The sequence below is a fragment of the Lontra canadensis genome, unplaced genomic scaffold, assembly GCF_010015895.1.
Source record: "Lontra canadensis isolate GAN:19392208 unplaced genomic scaffold, GSC_riverotter_1.0 scaffold41, whole genome shotgun sequence".
Lineage (NCBI taxonomy): Eukaryota > Metazoa > Chordata > Mammalia > Carnivora > Mustelidae > Lontra > Lontra canadensis.
In genome coordinates this window covers 13,072,059-13,093,544 of record NW_022631035.1, presented here as the reverse complement: position 1 = coordinate 13,093,544, position 21,486 = coordinate 13,072,059, and the positions used below count along the sequence as shown (strand labels likewise).

The window sequence follows — 21,486 nt, the reverse complement described above, 5'->3', positions numbered from 1 at the left end:
CTACAGAAGATGATAATTACTTTGTACGTAGTTACATTACTGCCTATTCCTAAGTTTTATGCCAAGCTCCAACGCGACAAGGGAAAGGGCACATTTCCCTGCATTTCTTTGGCTTTTGGTTAGATTATAGGTGCTTTTTTTTTTTTTTTAATGAATACTAAATATTTATTTAACAAACACTTCATGTGATACTTCGTATTACGTTGACCATAACCGTACTGTGGAGGGTGTTTTTTGCTATGTACCACTATGTCCCATTTATGAGAACCTAGAAGTTTTGTTCATGAGCAAATGCTAGGATTTTATTTTTTGGACACAATGAGCAGGTGGAACAAGTTCTGTTTCCTTCTTTCCTTCAGCTGCTGGTAAGGTTAAAGCAACATTTGGGCCCAGATTGAACAATTAGGCATTACCTTCTAGTATGTGTGCTAATATTACCCAGACTTATTTCAACCTCACTCAAACCTTATTTCTTACTTATTTTGATCCCTTATACCTGTTTTCATTCTGTTGTATTGTGTTTTTTCATCCTCTCAGTACCCTTTGGAATCAGAGTATGTTAATTCCTGTAGCCAAACAGTTGACAAACTAAGAATATTTAACTTATGTTTGTTAGTATAGAAGCTCTTTGGCAATTTTTTTTCTGCAGAAAGTCAGATAGTCTTTTAGATGTTTCCAGGCAGATGGTGTCTGTTGCAACTACTCCGCTCTGCACCTGTAGATGATATGGAAGCAAATGGGCGTGACTGTGCTCCAATAAAACTTTATTTTCAAAAATGACAGCAGGCTGGAGTTACCTTGCGTGCTGTGGTTTGCCTACCCTGTGCTAGGGCATTGCTTTTAGAGACTAGAACTTGAGAACTATTAGAAAGCACCCTTTTAAAATCATGAAGAGAGACTAACACTCATTTCCCGCTTTCCAGTGTAACTCTCAGGACGTTCTTGGCTTCCATGTGCGTTGTATTAGAAAAGTTGGCTTTTAGATTGGTGTTTTGTAACTCATGACTCATTTTCCTATATAGAAAGAAGTTTGTGTTGTCAAGAGCCTGTATCTTGTTAATGAAAGCCTATGTAGTAAATAATATGTTACATGATTGCATTAAAAAGTAAGAGAAAATGATACTATTAAGGCAGATGAGGGAAGGGGGTGATGATGAGGATTTCAGGGCACCCTCATGGGCTCGAGAGATTCAGGGTACTTTGACTACTTTTGCCTCAGGTATGTGGTAGTTTTCTAGTTTGAGAAAAAGAGCAGTGAACAGACTTCAGAGTCAAATAGAATAGGATCTGAATCTTGATTTTTTCATTATTTTTGTGACCCTGGGCAGGGTGCTTGACATTCCTGAGCTTCATGTGGAAATCTCTATTAAGTGGGCCTAGAACATTCTATCTTAGAGGATCACCGTGAGACGGAAAATAAACCTTGTACAGTATCTGATACACAATAGGTATTCAGTAAATGGTAGCTGTTGATTTTATCATGAGCCATGATTAGGATAATTCCTGGCTTGTAAGTAGAATGAAAAAAGTAGGAAGAGAGAAGGAGAATTCTTTTAGCAAAGGGAGGCCTGGGGCTAGGGTGCATGCAGGGGCTAGGGCTGAGAAGCCTGAAGACCTGAGCCCTTTAAACCCTGGCACCTGTGGATCTTGGCAAGAGAATACAAGAGAAGTTTGTAGAAGAGAAGTTGTCCAAGATGACCCATGTTTTGAGTGTGGGGAGTTTCATTTCTTTGGTTTCTAATGTATCAGTTTGAAAATTTAATGAATTTGAGGCACTTGGGTGGTTCAGTGGGTTAAGTTTCTGACTTCAGCTTGGGTCATGATCTCGGTGACCCAGGATGGAGTCCTGCATCAGGCTCCTTGCTCAGCGGGGAGTTTACTCTGCCCCTCCCTCTGCCCCTCTTCCTACCTCCCTGCTTGTGCTCTCTGTTCTCTCTCTCTCAAATAAATAAGCAAAATATTTAAAAAAAGAAAACCTAATGATTTTATATTTTATACAGATATGGTAGAAGGAATTAATACAGTCAAGGATATCCTCCCATTTAGAACTAATATGATGCCTTACCCCCTTTTTGTGATAGTTCTTTATATCCTTTCAGTGACCACTTTGCAGTTTGTTATCTTTGCTTATTTCTTCAAGGTTTTGCTTCTAAGTAGTTACATCATAGAAAATAATTGAAAAAAATTAAACATTTTCTTGAACTAATTCGGAAACAAAATAGTTTCACATAGTGAAATTTGTACTTCAAGGCCAGGAAAAATAATTATTTCAAGAAGACAATTCTATAGAATGTACAAAATGTATTTTCTGATAGGAGATTTTGAACATTGTAGACAGAAAAACTTAAATTTAGGTTTAGGCAAGCTAGGCGACGTTTGGGCTGATGTTTCTGGTCATTACTGACATTAGCTGACCTGTTGTGGTAATTTTTAGTTTTTTGGTGTTTTCCCTAAATTTATTTTAGAGAGGGAGTGCGATCTAGAGCACAGGTTTGAGTGGGGGGGGGGGGCAGAGGGAAAGGGAGAGAGAATCTCAAGCAGACTCCCTGCTGAGCGTGGAGCCCAGTGGGGGCTCGATCTCACAACCTTGAGATCAGGACCTGAACCAAAACCCAACAGTTGGATGCTTAACTGACTGAGCCACCCAAGCGTCCCATTTTTTAAAGTATAATTTTCATGATTCCTATTTCTTTACTTTTATTTTATTTTTTATTTTAGGTAAGTTCCACACCTACTGTGGGGCTTGAACTCACAGTCCTGAGATTAAGAGTCATAGGCTCAACTGATGGAGCCAGCCAGGCACCCCTGTTTTCATAATATCTAAAGCATCCAAACCTTTTCTGTTAGTAGGCCATGTTTTAGTTGTAAATGACAATTCTGCGAACTGTTCAGGTAATAGGTATGACTTTAACTTTGCTTTTTTTCCAGTGCTTTTTCCAGTTTTTTCCAGTTTTTCCCAGTGCTTTTTCCTTGTTGGGGAAAGGTTCAGGTTAGGCTTAGGTTCAGCAAGAGAAACTGTATGCATTAAAGAATTATTGTGGATTAAAGACATGCCTCTCAGAAATACGTGACAGGAGACCATTTACAAAAGAAAGAAGTTAGTGAGTTGTCCCCTTGCTTAGAACTGCATTATACACTTTATCCTATGACTTTGAGTAATGGAAAATTTTTGCTTGGCAAAATTGATTTGGAATTCTGCTTTGAATATGTGGAAATTACATGTTGAAAATTAATTCATGTTTAAATTTGAAAACTTGGTAGTACACATTTCTCTCCTTTGAGTCTAGCAGTGTATGTTAACATTTACATTAAAATTTAGTATGACTTAAAAATTGTCTCCAAATGCCAAAGTTGGTGGTAAATTAAGGGCAGGTTATATATAGATGTATCTCTGTCAATATCGATATAGATGCTGATAGTATGAAAGTCATAGAAAAATAGATTTAAAAAAACTGTACTTGTCAATAGAAGATAAATATTGAGTAGAAGCATGTAAAAAGTAATGAGGTGTACTCCTGTGCTGTTATTTTGCTGTTTTAACTTTTTATTTGGCTTAAGAGATGGAAGATAGGGACAGACAATATGGGTAAGCTAAGAGATGCTAATCTTGTTTCTATGTAGCAATTTTTGGGAAAGGAATGTTACTGAAATGGATAGCTGAAACGTGGTTTGGGATTACTTTCAGATTTGTAATTTTTTTGTTACTTTGGGCAGTTAAGACTTGTAAAGGCATGACCAAAATGTTTCCTAAGGAAGAGTGCTTACTTCCGATTTCAGAATTGAGAATCATTTCATCTCATTCTCTTTAATTCCTAATTAAGTAGAGCTGTTCTGAATATATTCTGTATTTACATGCATTTATTTATCGCACGCTGCTTCTACGTCTACCCTTGTGCTAGGTGCGTAGGGCATTGGATTTTTTTTTTTTTTTTTTTTTTCTCCTGACTTTTTCTTGTCTACTCTCCAGGTTCTGTTAAGGATAGTTTTCAAGTCTGCTCTTTTATATTCTTCAAGAGAAAACGAAACCAACCCTTTGGATGCTTTGTTAGAATAGTAACTATGTGTCTGAACGAGGAGGGCACTGCTGTTCTCAGTCAGCAGGACCAGGGAAGTTGGGAAGCATGTCTTGTGTCCGCTTAGGCATTCCAAGCTTGAATTCTGTTTGTGGAAGTAGCAACTCTTCCCTTATGTTATCTTCAAAAAATTAGGTATATTCTAATTATCTTTAGCTTTTTCTTCTGAATTTCTCTTAAAGTATGTTTATAGCTTCTGCCTACCACATCTCAGGGTAACAGGTCCTACAGGTTTATAATTCTGCCAGATTTGCTTTGGGATTTATTACTGGAGGAGTTGGTTAGTAAGTCAGTGTTAAGCTCTCCGTACATGGTTTTCTGAGTATTGATCCTTAGCCTGTCCACTTGTCTTCTTGGCAGAGTGTTTTTCATGTTAGGCTCATCTGAGTTGAAGAAAAGTACTTTCTAGGGATGGACTGGCCCAGCGGCCCCTGGTAGCACACATGCGTGGTTCAGACGTTGGCAGTTGCTGCTGTGTGCTGGAGGTGTGGCTGCGGTGAGGCCTGGTTGTAATGTTACCCATGGGGAACCTCCTCTCCCTCCTCTACTTGCAAAGGGGCTTTTAAGGGGTGCCTGGGTGGCTCAGTCAGTTAAGCATCCAACTCTTGATTTCGGCTCAGATCATGATCTCTTGGGGTGGTGGGATCGAGCCCTGCATCAAGCTCTGTGCCCAGCGGGGAGTCTGCTTGAGATTCTCTCTCTCTCTCTCTCTCCCCCCCTTCCCCTGCTCTCTTTCTCTCCCTCTTCTCCCTTTCCCTTTCTTTCTGTCCCTTTTTTCCTCTCTAAAATAAATAAATCTTTAAGAAAAAAAGTCTTTGAGTAGGGACTCTTAAGACCTAACAACTTCTAAGGACTGGAAGTTAGGTGGGTGTTTGAAAAGGCCTAATAAATTGCTTCTTAAAAGTCAGAGGATTGGAGGCAGAAAAGCTTGTCTCCGTTCAGATGAAGTAGGGAAAGAGCAGTAGCTTTGGCAAAATATGTCCTTAGTAGTTGCTGGCCATAGTTCATTTTTGATGTCTGAGTTAATGACTGAGATCAGTAATTTGTGGACTTTTTGATGTTGGCACACATGGATGTTTTTCAGGGTTCTTCTTTCTGTTCTTTGAACCCTCCCCTCTCCTGTGGTATATTTAGAGTCACTTAAAAATAAATTTAACATTGTTTGGGAATTGTTTTGAAATTGTGCTACCTGCTGGAGACACGAATTTTAATAATTTCATAAAAACAGGGCGGAAATCATGGCACTGTCTAGGTAAGATGAGAAAAACAGTGTTTCTTATGCCACTTTTCCCTGAAAGACTGAGTACTTGTAGGCCAGAGTAGAATGACTGTCTGTGTAATTTGCTTTGCATACTAAATAGGTGACACAAAAATGTTTTTAAAAGGAAAGCTCAATTAATTTTGGTTTCTTATTATCCCAGTTCCTTAAAATTAAAAATCGGTTAGAAATAATTAGTGGCTTTTTAAAGAATATGAATGAACATAATGTTGATCAAGGCATAGTCTGATTCAATTTCTTATTTAAAATAAAATTATGAAATACAATTGCCCTATCTCCAAATAGTGGACGTCCTTTTATTACCTATTACAGTGATTTGTTGAGAGTATATGGAGTTTAGTTTTTATTTTTAAAGAGCTGGTTTTTTGGTTTGTCATACTGTACCATTGCTGTTTCTCTTGACTTTTGAATTAAGGAAAATAAATTTTTATGTACATCCTTGTTTTTTGACAATGATTATCATCTGATTTTTAGTAATAGTATAATCTCTTTTAGAAATATTGGCATTTGTGTAGCTTAAATATTTTTTGTACCTACGATTTAACGAACGAAAGGGCAGAGCCCACATTTTGGATGATTTAGGAAGAAAATATGATTAGTTTACTTTATGAAACTTCTACTTTTGAAGCTATTGCAAAAACACCATCCTCATCTCATCCAGTGTATTGTAAGAATGCAGGCCATCCTAAAACTTGATGATTATATTTGTATTTATTTTATCCTTTGAGAAATAATTAAAAGTGGAATCTAGAAATACCTTTTCAAGGAGCAAAGGCAAGAAATTAGGTCCTTTACATTTGAATCTTTACTAAGATATTAGGATAAACTGTTTTCTAGTATTGAGAAATGTCTTTTGGATGATTATGCTTAATATGTTTGTAGTTTATATATAACATTTTAATATAGGAAAATCTCTCACTAAGCTGTACATGGCAATTATGCCTTGTTCTCTCCTTGCAAAGGTAGTACAGGGTAACATTTTTGTGTTTTGAAGACCAGCTGATGTTTCTTTAAATTTCTTATTATATCTTCCCCAGTTTTAACCTCATTTGTGAAGCCATCTTTTCAATTATGTTACATTAAAACTGGATCTCAGCCTAATGAGTCAGTCAGGCAACTTTTTTTTTCCCCTTTTAGTTACGTTTCATATTTACAGGGATATGTATGTTCCACCAAGTAGAAAATGTCATACGCACTGCAGTCAGAGCGTGCCTGCCCAGTGCTCAGAATCTATGTTACGATAAATTTCATCCTCTGCTGGTACTGTGCTACGGTTTTTTCCCAGAGATGTCAGAACTTGAACAGTCCTTCATTTTGACATTGTGTCCTACTTAACGGTATAATGTAACTGAGGCTAAACTGAATTTTTCTGAAATGGCATTTGAATGGTACATCGTCTCATCTTTTAATGAGGAATTAGCAGTACTTTTACATGAATATTTCCTAAAAGATATTTGTTTGTCGTAAGTTGACTTTCAGAGAGTTTCACTGCGCTTTACTACGCAAGAGAAGACACAGTTTCTGATCTTGTCTTGCTGTCATGGGCAGGTATTGGTAGTAGGAAGGGAAAAGTGATTTGTCACCTGATAGATTTTATCTCAGGAGGAATTTATCCTGCATTTCAGATTACTGTTGACTGTCAGTGAATTTCTAAATGTTAATCTGTATTTTCAATATGTTAATGACTTTTTTGTTACATTCTATTGTAATGTTAAAGAAAAAAGGGTTTTTTCTTTTTTTTTTTTTTTTTTTTACATGGGTTCCTATTTATGTTATTTTGTTAAGCTAGACAAAAGATTTCTGATACGGGGAAGATTCTCTGTCAAATGAGTTTTTGTGTTGTTCTGTTTTTAAGAATTATGAGCTCTAGCATATAAAATGCTCCTACCAAAACGTGTAATGTATTATTTGGGAATTTTAATGTTGTGTTCCTTTATAAATGTGTTTTTTGTTTCCGTTTAGATCTTGAATACCTGATGCATGCAAAACAACAGCTAGTAACTACAGCTAAGCGTTGGGATTCTTCTTCTAAGACTATTATAGATTTCGAACCCAATGAAACTACTGATTTGGAGAAGAGCCTTCTTATCAGATACCAAATTCCTCTCTCTGCTGACCAGCTGTTTACCCAGTCCGTTTTAGACAAATCGTTGACCAAGACCAACTATCAGTCACGGCTGCATGACCTTCTTTATATTGAGGAGATAGCCCAGTATAAAGAAGTCAGCAAGTAAGTTACTTTAGAAGCACTTTGTTTCAAAAGAAACCCCTCCGCATTCGATGGTATTTTTTATTTTTAAAATGGAGATGTGCCTAAGTGAGGAGAGGTAGTAACGGTTGTTATTCAATAGCTGTTGTTTAGTGCTGTGTCCTGTTCGTCTTGGCCTCCCTGGTGCACAGTATATAGTTCATTTCTGCAAGACTGCCATGTGCTGGGATGCAAACATACGGTCCCTGCTGCACAGGAGCTTTCTGTTAATAGTAGTCAGAGTGTGTGCTCGGTAAATATTTGTTGAATAAATGTACAAAAACTGAAAGAGACTACATATTTTGGAATGTAATTTTACGAATGAAATGATTGGGGACACCTGGGCGGCTCAGTATGTTGGGCTTCTGCCTTGGGCTCGGGTAATAATCCCCGAGGTCTTGGGATCGAGTTCCGCATCAGGCTCCTTAGGAGCTCATCGGGGAATCTGCTTCTCTCTCTCTCTCTGCCCCTCTTCCTGCTTGTGTGCTAACTCTTACTCTCTTTCTCTCCCTCTCAAGTAAATAAATAAAAAAAAAAAAAAAAAAAAAAAAGAACGAAGGACGCCTGGGTGGCTCAGTCGGTTAGGCCGCTGCCTTCGGCTTGGGTCACGATCCCAGGATGTTGGGATCAAGTCCCGCGTCCGGCTCCTTGCTTGGCAGGGAGACTGCTTCTCTCTCCGCCTCTGCCTGCCACTCTGCGTGCCACTCTGCGTGCTTGTGTGCTCTCTCTTTCTCTGACAAATAAATAAATAAAATCTTTAAAAAAAAAAAAAAAGAACGAAATGAATTAAATCTTCAGGAAAACTATTTGTTAATAGTAAAATACCTTTTGAGACACTTATAAATGCTGTAACATACTTTACATTTTATCCATATGCCACAGGTGAAGACCAAGGGTAAATCCAAGAGCTTATCTGAGGGACACCTGGGTGGCTCAGTTGGTTAAGCGGCTGTCTTCGGCTTAGGTCATGATCCCGGAGTCCTGGGATTGAGCCCTATGTCAGGCTCTCCGCTCAGTGGGGAGCCTGCTTCTCCCTCTCTCTCTGGCTTGTGCACTCTTCCATGCTCACTTGCTCGCTCTCGCTCAAATGAATAAATAAAATCTTAGAACAACAAAAAACCCAAAAGCTTATTTGAGTCATTATAGGAAAAGTAATCTTAGCAATGAAATTTTGGGGCACCTGCGTGGCTCACTTGGTTAAGTATCTGACTCTTGATTTTGGCTCTCGGCATGGTCTTGGAGCTGTGAGAGCAAGCCTTGCATTGGGCTCTGCACTCAGTGTAGAGTTGGCTTGAGATGCTCTCCCTCTGCACTCCCCACCTCCTGCTCTTGGATGTGTGCTCTCTCTCTCATAAATAAATAAAATAAATTTTAAAAGATTAAAAAAATGAAAGTTTGAGTGAAGGAAGATATATTAATGAAGTGATTTGGTGGTAGCATTCCACTTTTTCAGTAAAATGGAAATAAGCCCTAAATACTGAACCATAGTTATGAGACATAAATATATATTTTTTAAAATTTATTTTTATTATTTGACAGAGATCACAAGTAGGCAGAGAGGCAGGCAGAGGGGGAGGAGGAAGCAAGCTCCCCACTGAGCAGAGAGCCCGATGCGGGGCTTGATCCCAGGACCCCGAGATCATGACAGAGCCGAAGGCAGAGGCTTAACCCATGGAGCCACCCAGGCACCCCAAGACATAAATGTATTTTTTATAAGTAGTTTTCTCTTTAGGTATAGCCTAACCAACCTATTTTTTTCCCAAGATGTCTTATTTTGGTACCTTATCATTAATATTATTAATAGATACTGAACACTCATTAAGGAATATATTCAGAAAAAGAAAAGTAAAAAAATACCTGTGTTACTCTATTTATAGATCTAGCTTTTGGAACATATCTAATTTGAAATTAAATACTTGTAAAATTTACAATGTTATATAGAATATATTTTTCATTACTCTTAAGACTTCAAATTACGGCCACTGATGGTCTCTTACAAAACTTTTATTAACAGTGTCCATGTACAGTTCTAATGAAATAGTCATACTAAATAATGAGGACCAGGCAACCTTCTCCGGTCCTCTCCCTCCTCAGGAGCTTTGTACTATCACTTTGCTATTGCTCAATAAACCTTGAAAAAAAAAATAACAAGGACAGTGGCTTATATCATGTATATTCACATTATTAATAGCATATATGTTATTTACATGGTCATAGGTTCCTTTTCCTCAGTAAAGAAAACATTGATTAACAAATTGTGAATATTGGGATGAAATGGAGTTTAAAAGCTTACCAGAATCTTAAGAGACTATTCTGGAGTACCATATTAGAAATTCAGAAAACATTATGTGTTAACTTACACTTGTTTAAATGTAACAAATAAATATTGTTTGTTCAGGTTTAAAAATTATTCCATATATGTTACCTCAGAACTTATAACTAAAGATCAATAAGCTTATGGATTATTACCTTAAAAATAATTTTTTTAAAATGGAAATTTGGGATATCTGGGTGGCTTAGTGGCTTAAGTGTAGGACTCTTGATTTCAGCTCAGGTCATGATTTCCGGTCATTAGTTTGAGCCCCCTGTTGGGCTTTATGCCGGGCATGGCGTCTGCTGGGGATTCTTTCTCTCCCTCTGCACCGCCCCCCGCACTTGCTCTTGTGCTCTCTCGGTCCCTCTCTTAAAAAAAAAAAAAAAAAAAAAGAAAAGGAAATTTGAACAGATATAAGAATGAACCCTACAAAATTGTGGACATCAGATTCTGATTAAGAAACTAAGTGGATGAAAGTTCACTCCAAGACTGCCTTGTAAGGGCTTTTTGGGGGCCCATATAAGGGACATCTAGGTGGCTCAGTCAGTTGAGCGTTTACTCTTGGTTTGGGCTGGTTGTGGTCTCAGGGTCGTTGGGTCGAGTCCTGTGTCAGGCTCTGTGCTGAGTGTGGAGACAGCTTGCATTCTCTCTCCCCCTCTTCCCGTCCCCCTGCTTGCTCGCTCTCTCAAATTAATAAGTCAAATCTTCAAAAAAAAAAAAAAAGCCCATATAAGAGGGGTTTGGAAATACCTGCATACATGCAACGTGAAATGAACACCTGTGGCAGACTCAAGTTGGTATATTTCTGGAGAATGTTTTTTGGGCAGTTTATATCAAAGGTCTTTAAAAGGTTTGAACCTTTTGGTGTAGTAATTCTACTTCCGAGGAATCATCCTGAAGAAAGAATCAGAGGTGAAGTTAAAGATGCCTGTACGTAATTGTCTTTCAAAGAGTAGTAAAAATAAGTAAATTATGATATCGCCATATAATCCCATGTTCTGTGACTACAGTTGTTGCCCCTCATCCATGGTTTCCCTTTCCATGGTTTCAGTTGCCTGCGATCAACTGTGGTCCAGAAGCATATGCTGCTTCTTGATATCTGTCATCAGAGGGTCAGTGACAGCTTAATGCTACGTCCCTAGGCTTTTGTCATTGACCTTACTTCATCTCATCACCCAGGCATGTCATCATCTAACATGATCACAGAAAGTGTGAGTACAGTACAGTAAGATATTTTGAGAGAGAGAGACAACCCACATTCACATGGCTTTTTTTTTTTTACAGTATATTGTTATACTTGTTTTATTATTATTGTTAACCTCTTTTTGTACCAATGTATTAAACTTTATCATAGGTATGTATGGTTAGGAAAAAACAAAGTATAAATAGGGTTTGGCACTATTCATGGCGGGTCTTGGATCATATCCCATGCAGGTATGGGGGGACTACTGTATTGATGCTGATGATACGATATAAAGGGAAAATATGCTAGTTATGAAAGCATCAACTAATTTTGTATGAGTGTATATATATGCATATACATGAACATATTTATATATAAAAATATTGGAAAGAGTTAAAGCATTTTGTGTTCTGGTTGATGAAATGAGTAATGTCTATGTTCTTTTTTGTTTTTTTTTTTGGTCTGTTTTTTAAAGATTTTGTTTATTTGTCAGAGAGACAAGCACGGGGGAGGGGCAGAGAGAGAGGGAGAAGCAGGCTGAGCAGGGACCCCAATTTGGGATCCGATCCCAGGATCCTAGGATCAAGATCTGTCCTGAAGGCAGATGCTTAACTGACTGAGCCACCCAAGGGTCCCTTTTTTATGTTCTTTTTTTTTTTTTTAAGATTTTATTTATTTATTTGACAGAGATCACAAGTAGGCAGAGAGGCAGGCTGAGAGAGAGGAGGAAGCAGGCTCCCCGCTGAGCAGAGAGCCCGATGAAGGGCTCCATCCCAGGACCCTGGGATCATGACCTGAGCCGAAGGCAGAGGCTTTAACCCACTGAGCCACCCAGGTGCCCCGAGTTAGAAGGATCTTAAAGATGGAAATGAGGGGACTCCTGGGTGGCTCAGTGGGTTAAGCCTCTGCCTTCGGCTCAGGTCATGGTCTCAGGGTCCTGGGATTGAGCCCCGCATTGGGCTCCCTGCTCAGCAGGGAGCCTGCTCCCCCCCCACCCCGCCTGCTGTTCTGCCTACTTGTGATCTCTCTCTCTCTGTCAAATAAATAAATAAAATCTTTATTAAAGATGGAAATGAGAATTTATTGCTACATGTCTAATGTGACAAATAGATAGTACTATGTTAGAGAATTTGAAACCACCATTTCCAGTGGTTCTCTCACCCAGAGAGGAGACCCCCTGGATGTGAAGACTGGTAAATTAAACTTCTGAATTTGACAGGCTTGTAAAATTTTGGGAAGTACAGCATAGAGTTTGTGCACATACCAAGAAGCAAATTGTCTTAGTTATTAGATGGAGTTCACAGAGGGTGTCTGTAAGCAGATGGATGAGGGACAAATAGCTGTAAACTGAAGGATTTTGAAGAATTGTTGATGAAGTTTTATATATACTTAAAAAAATTGTATTTCCTGTTTTTTCCTTCTTTCCCCTTTGAACTTAATATATTTTATATTGTTGCCTTGAATTTAATTCACATTTGATTGTTAATTCTTTAAGCACAAATAACGTGAAAGATGTATTTGAAAAATGAATTTGAGGGGCTCTCTATGCAGCTACTAAACTATTTCAGTAAACTTTTTCTGTAAAGGTCCAGCAAGTAAATATTAAAGGCTCTATGGACTTGGTATAGTCCTTCTTGCATAGCTTTTTTGTTTTGTCTTGTTTTATTTTTTGTTTTTGTAAAAACTGTTCTTAGTTAATGTCTATACAGAACAGGCTGAAGGTTGGGTTTGGTCCTTGGGCCATCTGATTGGATCATTTTACTTGTCTGTTTCGTCAATACCAGTCATCAAAGCAAACCCATGTCACCATTAGAATGGTGAAGAATGTTTTGCTGTGGATTGAGACTCAGTTTAAAGCCAGAAGACAGTGGCTTGGGTAAACGGAGTCATCCCTTTAAATGACTCGGATGTGTATTGACAGTAGTAATGTATTCTGTATGCAATGGAATATGCCTCTTTGAGATGTAGTGAGAGTTAGCCATGATTAATTAGGGCATTTCCTAAGATCAAGAGAATGTATTGGTCATTTGTGAACTTTGACAATTAAAAAAAAAGATTTTATTTATTTATTTGACACACACAGAGAGAGCATGAGCTGGGGTGGGGGAAGAGGGACAAAGGGAGAGGGAGAAACAGGCTCCCCGCTGAGCAGAGACCCCCCCCACCCCTCAATGCAAGGCCTGATCCCAGGATGCTGGGATCATGACCTGAGCCAAAGGCAGACACTTAAACTGACTGAGCCACCCAGCTGCCTCAGAACTTTGACAATTGAAGCAGAATATTGCTCATCATGAAAGTAATGTCAAGGTTTTTACATCTTAATTGTAAAGTTTGGATTATATTTTTACATGGTTACTCTTAGCATTCCTTCCTTGAAAATGGGATTGAATGAAGCCTCTCAAGATTAGACAGAATAGGGGCTCCTGGGTGGCTCAGTGGGTTAAAGCCTCTGCCTTCAGCTCAGGTCATGATCCCAGGGTACTGGGATCAAGCCCTGCATCGTGCTCTCTGCTTCGTGGGGAGCCTGCTTCCTCCTCTCTGCCTGCCTCTCTGCCTACTTGTGATCTCTGCCTGTCAAATAAATAAATAAAATCTTTAAAAAAAGAAGACAGAATATATTTTGGCTTGAGTTTGGATGTAGTAATCAAGTTTATGTTTTTATTTTTTTTACTTTAAAGAAAGGGATGATTTTTTTAAAGTGGTCTGGAAATTAAGATTTCTTTTTATGTTAAGTTCTAGTGTGAGATGTGTGGGGGTGGTAAGGACAATACTGAATTTCATTTAAGTTTTAGAAAATGCCCTTCAGTTCTTTCAAGATTAAGAAAAAAAAAGTATTTCTCTTGTCCTCAGCGACATGTTGATATGCATTCAATTATGATTCTACCTTGAAGTGAAAGCTATCTGATTCTTAGATGCACATTTTCAAAAGAAATTGACTCTTGGCTGAAGCTGTTGTGTCCATTAAACTGTATAGCGGTGTGCCTAATCAGGTTGCCGTGGCTTCTCGGTGCTGACAGCTGGCATGACAGGCCTGGTGTGTGGATGTATATTTCGTCATTAAGATGGGTGAGGCGAGGCCTCTGTTGGGTCTGCCTGAGTTCTGTTGCTCTGCCTCAGTAAATCCAGGTATTGGCTTATTACCTTGGTTGATTTTTGTTATCATTCATTTAGTCAGAAATTGTGTGAAGTGAAATTCTGTATATAGCTTTGAAAGTCTTTTAAAGTTATACTCGAGAGATATAACTGTTGCTAAGATTGATAGAGCCATATTTCTTTTAGCTGATATTAAATTGGTCCAAATTTGCTTGGCTGCTGTTCTGCTGTTTCCCAAAACGTTAGGAATTATATAAGCTTTAAGGTTGATTTCAAAATGTGTCAAGCAGTAATAGAAAGATGGTTTTTCTTTTTATTAAGAAATATCTTTGTTAATTGTACAATATATTTTGTATTCTAGGTATTTCTGAGTTATTAAATCTTAAAAATATATATGCTGTTTTAAATACTTAAGATATCTTACTAATATAATTTACTTTTAGGCTGTTAATCTTCTAGAAAATTAAATATTACTAGCTGTAACTTCTACCAGAAATTCCATTATTGTCTGTATCTTGAACATATGATGTATCTTCTGGGGGAAAGCTCTATTTCTTAGTACTTTTATTTTCTAGTGCCTCTACCTTAGGAGTTTTGTTGTAAGGTACAACTAAATGTCATAAGAGGATTCTGTTACTGCTTTAAGACTGAGGTGAATTTTTCATGCTTGCTAAATTGTGATCAGGTGTTTTGGGATGGCAGATCCTAAAACAGATGCAATAGAAAAATTTTAATATATTGCCTTAGTTGAGAAAATATTATACAATTTCTAGAATTTGTTGGGGAATAGTATAAAGTAGTCAAAATAGAAATATGTTGCCTGGAAAAAATCAGGTTATTATGAAAATGTAAAAGTAATTCAAAGAACAAATTTTTTTTTTTTTAAAGATTTTATTTATTTATTTGACAGACAGAGATCACAAGTAGGCGGAGAAGCAGGCAGAGAGATAGGAGGAAGCAGGCTCCCTGCTGAGCAGGGAGCCCGATGCGGGGCTTGATCCCAGGACTCTGGGATCATGACCCAAACCGAAGGCAGAGGCTTTAAACCCACTGAGCCACCCAGGCACCCCAATGAACAAATTTTTTTGAGTATTCAGTGTTAGGTTCTAGACTGGCCACTGCTGATTCTAAGGCAAACACACTATGTTTCTTTCTTCCTCAAAAGTTTGTAATTCATGAAACAAATATAACACTGTATGTTAACTAACTGGAATTAAAATAAACTTAGAATAAAGTTTGTTACCCAGTGAGGGAGACAGACCTATAAATATAGGGTTGTAATATAGTGTAATAAGCACTGCAATAGAGAAAAGCACAAAGGTCCCACAGGAGAGCATCTGCCCCACAGGTAGTGGGGAGAAGGAGGATAGTCAAGTTAAGGAGGGAATCAAGTCGGCTTTTGGGAATAAGATGGTGTTTAAGCTGAAATTTTTTTTTTTTAAAGATTTTATTTACTTTAGAGAGGAAGTGTGAGAGAGTGCTCTCCTGTGCGCATACTGGGGTATGGGTAGTGGGAGAGAATCTCAAGCAGCCTCCCTGCTAAGCAGGGAGCCCGATGTGGGGCTCTGTCTTATAACCCATGAGTTCATGACCTTAGCCGAAACCAAGAGTCTGACCCTCAACTGACTGAGCCACCTGGGTGCCCCTTTAGGCTGAATTTAAGACAAAATAAACAAAAATAAAACAAAAAAAACCCAGGTAAAATTGTCAGATGAAGAATACAAAGGTATGTTAAGGTTCTTACATCTTAATTGTTGGATGGAACAGGATGTGAGAATAAGAGGATAGAATTTTGGGGGAAATTGCAAGTTGGTCATCATCGCTGTAATGGAGGGCTCATGTTGGGTTGGGTGGGGTGGTGAGAGAAAGCTGTTTAAGCCTTACCCTTAGAGCCAGAGGAAGCTGCTTATCTTCAGACTTAAATTTTGCAAAGATCCTCTGGTGGTGGTATGAAGTATAGATTTGAAACAAGAAGTCATGTTAGGAGTTTGTTATGGTTATCCATGTTCAGAATGTTAAGATTCAGAGGAATTAGGAGGAAGAGGAACCAGCAGGGCTTGGTGAATGTATGATGGGGGATTGAAGGATGGTGACAGACACAAGGTCAAGGATAACATGGTTTTTGTCTTGAACACCTAGGTTGATGAGAGTGCTGTTGCCTAAGATATATAATACATGGAAAGACTAGTTTGGGGTGACAGAGGGGACGTCAGATCGTGACTGTTTTGCTTATACTGAGTTTGAAGAGCATATAAGCGAAGGTGTCTGTTTGATGGTTGGGTTTACAGCCCTGAGCTGAGAGATCTAGGAGGGTGACCTCACCTGATGAGAACCTACAGAGTAAGAAGAGGGCAGGGTGGACTTTTAGCAGGTGGCCAGTGCTTGGGTGGAGGATGGAGGAACTGCTAGAAAGGTAAGAATAAAACTAGAGAGTATGACTTTTGGGAAGTCAATAGAAGAGGGAGTTTCAAGAAGTGGAAAGTGGTTGCAAAGTTAAAAAAAAAATTAAAATTAAAAAATTGTATATCAACTTTAGCAGCAAAGAGACCTTTTCTTTTCTTTTCTTTTCTTCTTTTCTTTTCTTTTCTTTTTTTTAAGATTTTATTTATTTGACAGACAGAGATCTCAAGTAGGCAGAGAGACAGGCAGAGAGAGAGGGGGAAGCAGGCTCTCCACTGAGCAGAGAGCCCGATGTGGGGCTTGATCCCAGGACCCTGAGATCATGACCTGAGCTGAAGGCAGAGGCTTAACCCACTGAGCCACCCAGGCACCTCCAGATGTTTTCATTAAGAAAATTTACAGTGTTTTAAAAAAGTTTTTTTTTCTTAAGAATTTGTAAGATATTCTTAGCATCATGCATACAAAGGAAGATTTGAAAAGAAGACAGTTCAGTAGTACCATTTAAAAGTAGCCTTTTCCACAAATGGATATTTAAATTTTAAAAGAACTTAATTTTTTTCATTCACATAATTTGAAATCTTCTGAAGAAAAAGTAGAAAATGTTACCTTTCCTCTTTTAACTGCTTTGTCTTCTCTCTGCGGCACCGTTTCAGAATGGCAAAGGAGAGAGCTGTCCGTTAGTTTAAATCTTTCTTCTACCTCCCATTTCTTGACCAGGTAGCTCGATTCTCTGTACTTGTTTGTCACACACATTCTTTCTCACATGGGTACACACGGGAGTGCAACTGAGTGCACCGGCCGTTGCCTGACAAGCTAGCTCTTAACTTCGTTTTCTGTAATTCCGCAAGGGATCTGTCTCAGTGGAGTCATTAACAAAAGTTTATTCTGGATGTTATTCGTTAACAGCATTGAAAGAAAAATTTCACAGTTTGAATCTTTTGTGTACTTGAAAAGCCTCAGTTTAATGAAGGTCCGTTTTAGTTTCAATGCTATTTCCGTCTGGCTTTAGGGGATTTTGAAGTTTTATTGGTTCCAGGGAGTGTTCAAGCAGACTTCTGAATTAATTAACATGTGATAACATTTCATTTTATTAAAATATCATACTTAGCTTTATTTTAAATGTTTAAGTTTTATTTTATTTTTTTAAGATTTTTATTAGAGAGAGAGTGAACGAGAGAGCATGACTGGGGGGTGAGGCAAAGGGAGAAGCAGCCTCCTCACTAAACAGGGAGCCCCATGCAGGGCTCGATCCCAGGACCCTGGGATCATGACCCAGGCCGAAGGCAGATGCTTTAACCGACTGAGCCACCCAGGTGTCCCTTAAATGTTCAAGTTTTAAAAATGTTTGTTTTCTTCAGCTCAACTAAGTAAATGCCTTTATGTAACTTAGATGAAAGTTTATTGACTTAAAAAAAGTTTTGTTGTTTCCAGCTTGGATTAATGGCAGAAAGGTAATATATGGTTTGTAGCTCGATGGAATGGAATTGATGGAGTTTTAAGTTTTTGTACGTTTAAATTTGATTTATTTTGTTCTGCTTTTCTAGTTTTTTTGTTTTGATGTAAAACATTCAGACTCATTTTCTACTTTTGATTTAGGTTCAACCTTAAAGTGCAGTTGCAGATTCTAGCAAGTTTCATGCTCACTGGAGTTTCTGGAGGTGCAAAGTATGCTCAGAATGGACAACTTTTTGGTCGCTTTAAGCTTACTGAAACACTTTCTGAAGATACTTTGGCTGGACGGCTGGTGATGACCAAAGTCAATGCTGTTTATTTATTACCAGTCCCTAAAGAGAAGTTAGTACAGACCCAGGGAACCAAAGAGAAGGTTTATGAAGCTACTATTGAAGAAAAAACAAAAGAATATATATTTTTAAGGATATCCAGGGAATGCTGTGAAGAACTTAATCTTCGGCCTGATTATGACACACAGGTGTGTTCTGAAGTGAGGTAACTTAGTTATGGTTGTCTGTAATGTCCTTGTCAGCTGATAGAATTCTGGTTTGATTTTCCACCTTCTGTTCTAAGCAGAAATGCAGTTGATTTTGAAGTGTTAGAGAGGTGGGTGGAGAATTAGACCTCTGGTAACTTGGAGAAAACCAGTTTGGTAATTAAGTAACATCTACAATGTTTCAGTCTTACATGAGGCCAAACTTTCTGATGAGAATTTTAAATCAGCAATTGAAGAACAGATTAAAGGAAACTAAGCCACATTCAGGGACAGTTCTCATTGGAGGTTGTATCTGCTTATGTTCTCCTCTTTTTGTGGTTTCTTAGGTGAACTGTGTGTTCACTCTGCCATATTTAACTGGAAAGCCAGTCTTCTTTAAAATTTTATTTATTTTTCTTTTTTCTTTTTAAACATAAAATTTGGTGATTGTTATTTATTCATAGTAAATTGATACAGTATCCTGGGCCTGATTTTTTTTTAACCACTTAAGAGCTAATATCTCACAGATGTTCTATGGATTTCATCAAATATAGTATTCATAGGAATATGGTGGATCAAGATAACCTTTATTTAGATATTAAGTGGCTCATAAGTACTTCATTTTCGTTAGATGTTAAATAAGGTTAATAATGATATATAACATCACTTGTACTAGTAAATGGATAATTTATGTAAAGTGCATATTACAGTGCCTGACAGTAAGTAAACAAAGCAAATATTAGCCATAATAATTCTTATTAAAATAACATTGCACTTAAGAGAATCTCTAAACTTGGCTTCCCTAAAAGGTTATCTCCACAAAAATTTTTAGCAAGCTGCAAGCATTGATGTTTGCATTCATGCATTTAAAAAAAATGTTTATTTTGTGTTTCAGGTTGAACTTCAGTTTCAGTTAAATCGATTACCCCTCTGTGAAATGCATTATGCGCTAGACAGGATCAAGGACAACGGGGTTTTGTTTCCAGACACCACTATGACTCCAACCATACCTTGGAGTCCTAACAGGTACAGAAAAGGAGATGTGAAATTGAATTTCTGTATCAAATAATGCCAATATAGTTTTTAAAGCAAATTTGCCATAGTCTCCAGGAGCCGTGTATTAGTAGAGAAAGGGGAATGAAAAAGCCCTTGAAAGGAAACATTTGAGTTTCATCATGTACTTTCTTCACTTTTCCTCAGAGTCTAAATGAGTTCTGTTGCTTTTCTCAACAACCTTAATTTGATAGAATGCCAAGCGATTCAGGAATATTTCTGAGTATAAGTTGAATGGGAAAATTAGGATCTTTTAAAAGTGGTTCAAACAGTTCATTTAAAATGATTTTTATCATAGATAATATTTCAGAAACTGCTCTCAGGTTAAGGGTTGTATAAATATTTTCCTGCTTCAATTCACTTTGGCACATCTTCGCAAGCGTCTTTATAAGGGTACTTCTGATTTGTTTCCAGACTAACCCTGACAGCTGTATGACTGCATCTTTCTTCTCGTCCTTTTCCCTGAGTTTTTATCTTCTCGGCCCCTGCTGCTGCCCTGCTCATTCCACCTTTTATTCCTTTCTTTTTTAATCTCAGTGCCTCTCCACAATAGAAGGTTATTTATTTATCACTTGTGTCACTCCAGTCATGGTCGGGTGGCCCGGCTCCACCACTGATGGAGGCCCTGGTATCTTCAGTAAGTGGTTTCCATGGTTTCACCCCATGTGTTGACATCCAGCTGGCAGGCAGGGGAAGAATGACCACAGGGGATCACGTAGGAAAGTTTTATGGGCCAGGCCTAGAGGTGGCCTATAGCTCTTCCCCTCACATTCTGTTTCTTTCGGTTCTAAAAACAGAACAAAGCACAAGATGCCTTACAACAGAAAACCCAGATCATTTCTCCCTTGTTTCACTTATGCTTAACTATCTTTTTTGCATTCTTCATTTTATTGCCAAAATTCACGAGCAGGAGTAGTTTATGTATTTCCGCTGTTCTTTATACTCATCCTGTGATCTCCGTTTTCCATTTCCTTACTGTCCTGGAAGTAATCAGTGATCTATAATTGTAAACCTCCAGTCTAATCAGTTCCCATTTGGTTCGCTTTCTCTGTACCTTTTCCCCTCCTTCCGTTCTTAACAGCCAGTGTATAATTTAGAGCTGGACTACGTAAGGAACCTTATAGTTGGTCTCCTGTCCTGTAGTCTGTGTCTCCGTTCTCTGGTCCATCCCACATATTTCTGCCACAGTTAGTTTGCTAAAATAATCATTTCATTTCAGTGGTTACATATCTCTGAGGGTGTCTCCTTGATATGTGGAGAGTCCGAGCGGCCAAACACTGTCCTCTTGTTATGTGGTCCCATTGACAGGGCTTTCCAGCCGTAGCTTCAGATTTCTTCTACCTTTTTCTACTTGACACCCCCCTTTTCCCCTCTAAATCCCCATGCTCTAGCCATATTGAGTTATCTTGAAGTTTCTTTAATTGGCCCTACACTTAATTTCTTTTTTTTTTTTTTAAGATTTTATTTATTTGACAGAGACAGAGTGAGAGAGGGAACACAAGCAGGGGGAGTGGGAGAGGGAGAAGCAGGCTACCTGTAGAGCTGGGAGCCCAGTGCGGGGCCCGATCCCAGGACCCTGGGATCATGACCGGAGCCAAAGGCAGATGCTTAATGACTGAGCCACCCAGGCACCCCAGTTTCTTATAAATTTTTAAAAAATTGTGGTAAAATTTACATAATGCAAAACTGACCTTCTAAACCCCTTTTTAAGTATATAGTTGAATAGTGTTAAGTATATTCACATTGTCATGCAGTCATTCTCCAGAGCCTTCTCATCTAGCAAAACTGACACTGTTTACCCATCAAGCTCAGAGTTTCCCCCTCCGCCATTTTTATCTGTAAGTGATTTTCTTTCCCTGAAATAATCTTTGCCCAGTGTTATCTGTTGATCCACCTGTCCTTTAAGATTCAGTCCA

General features: G+C 38.3%; 1 protein-coding gene across 6 annotated transcripts in view; it reads left to right on the top strand.

Moving 5' to 3' along the window:
• The window catches only part of HELZ (helicase with zinc finger), a 157,072-nt gene that overhangs the window by 55,113 nt on the left and 80,473 nt on the right, over positions 1-21,486 (top strand). For all 6 annotated transcript variants that reach the window (XM_032870803.1, XM_032870801.1, XM_032870800.1 and 3 more), the window contains 3 exons: positions 7,315-7,582; positions 18,187-18,520; positions 19,413-19,543. In XM_032870803.1, the coding sequence (XP_032726694.1) occupies positions 7,315-7,582; positions 18,187-18,520; positions 19,413-19,543 (733 nt within the window). The remainder of the gene's footprint in view (positions 1-7,314; positions 7,583-18,186; positions 18,521-19,412; positions 19,544-21,486) is intronic.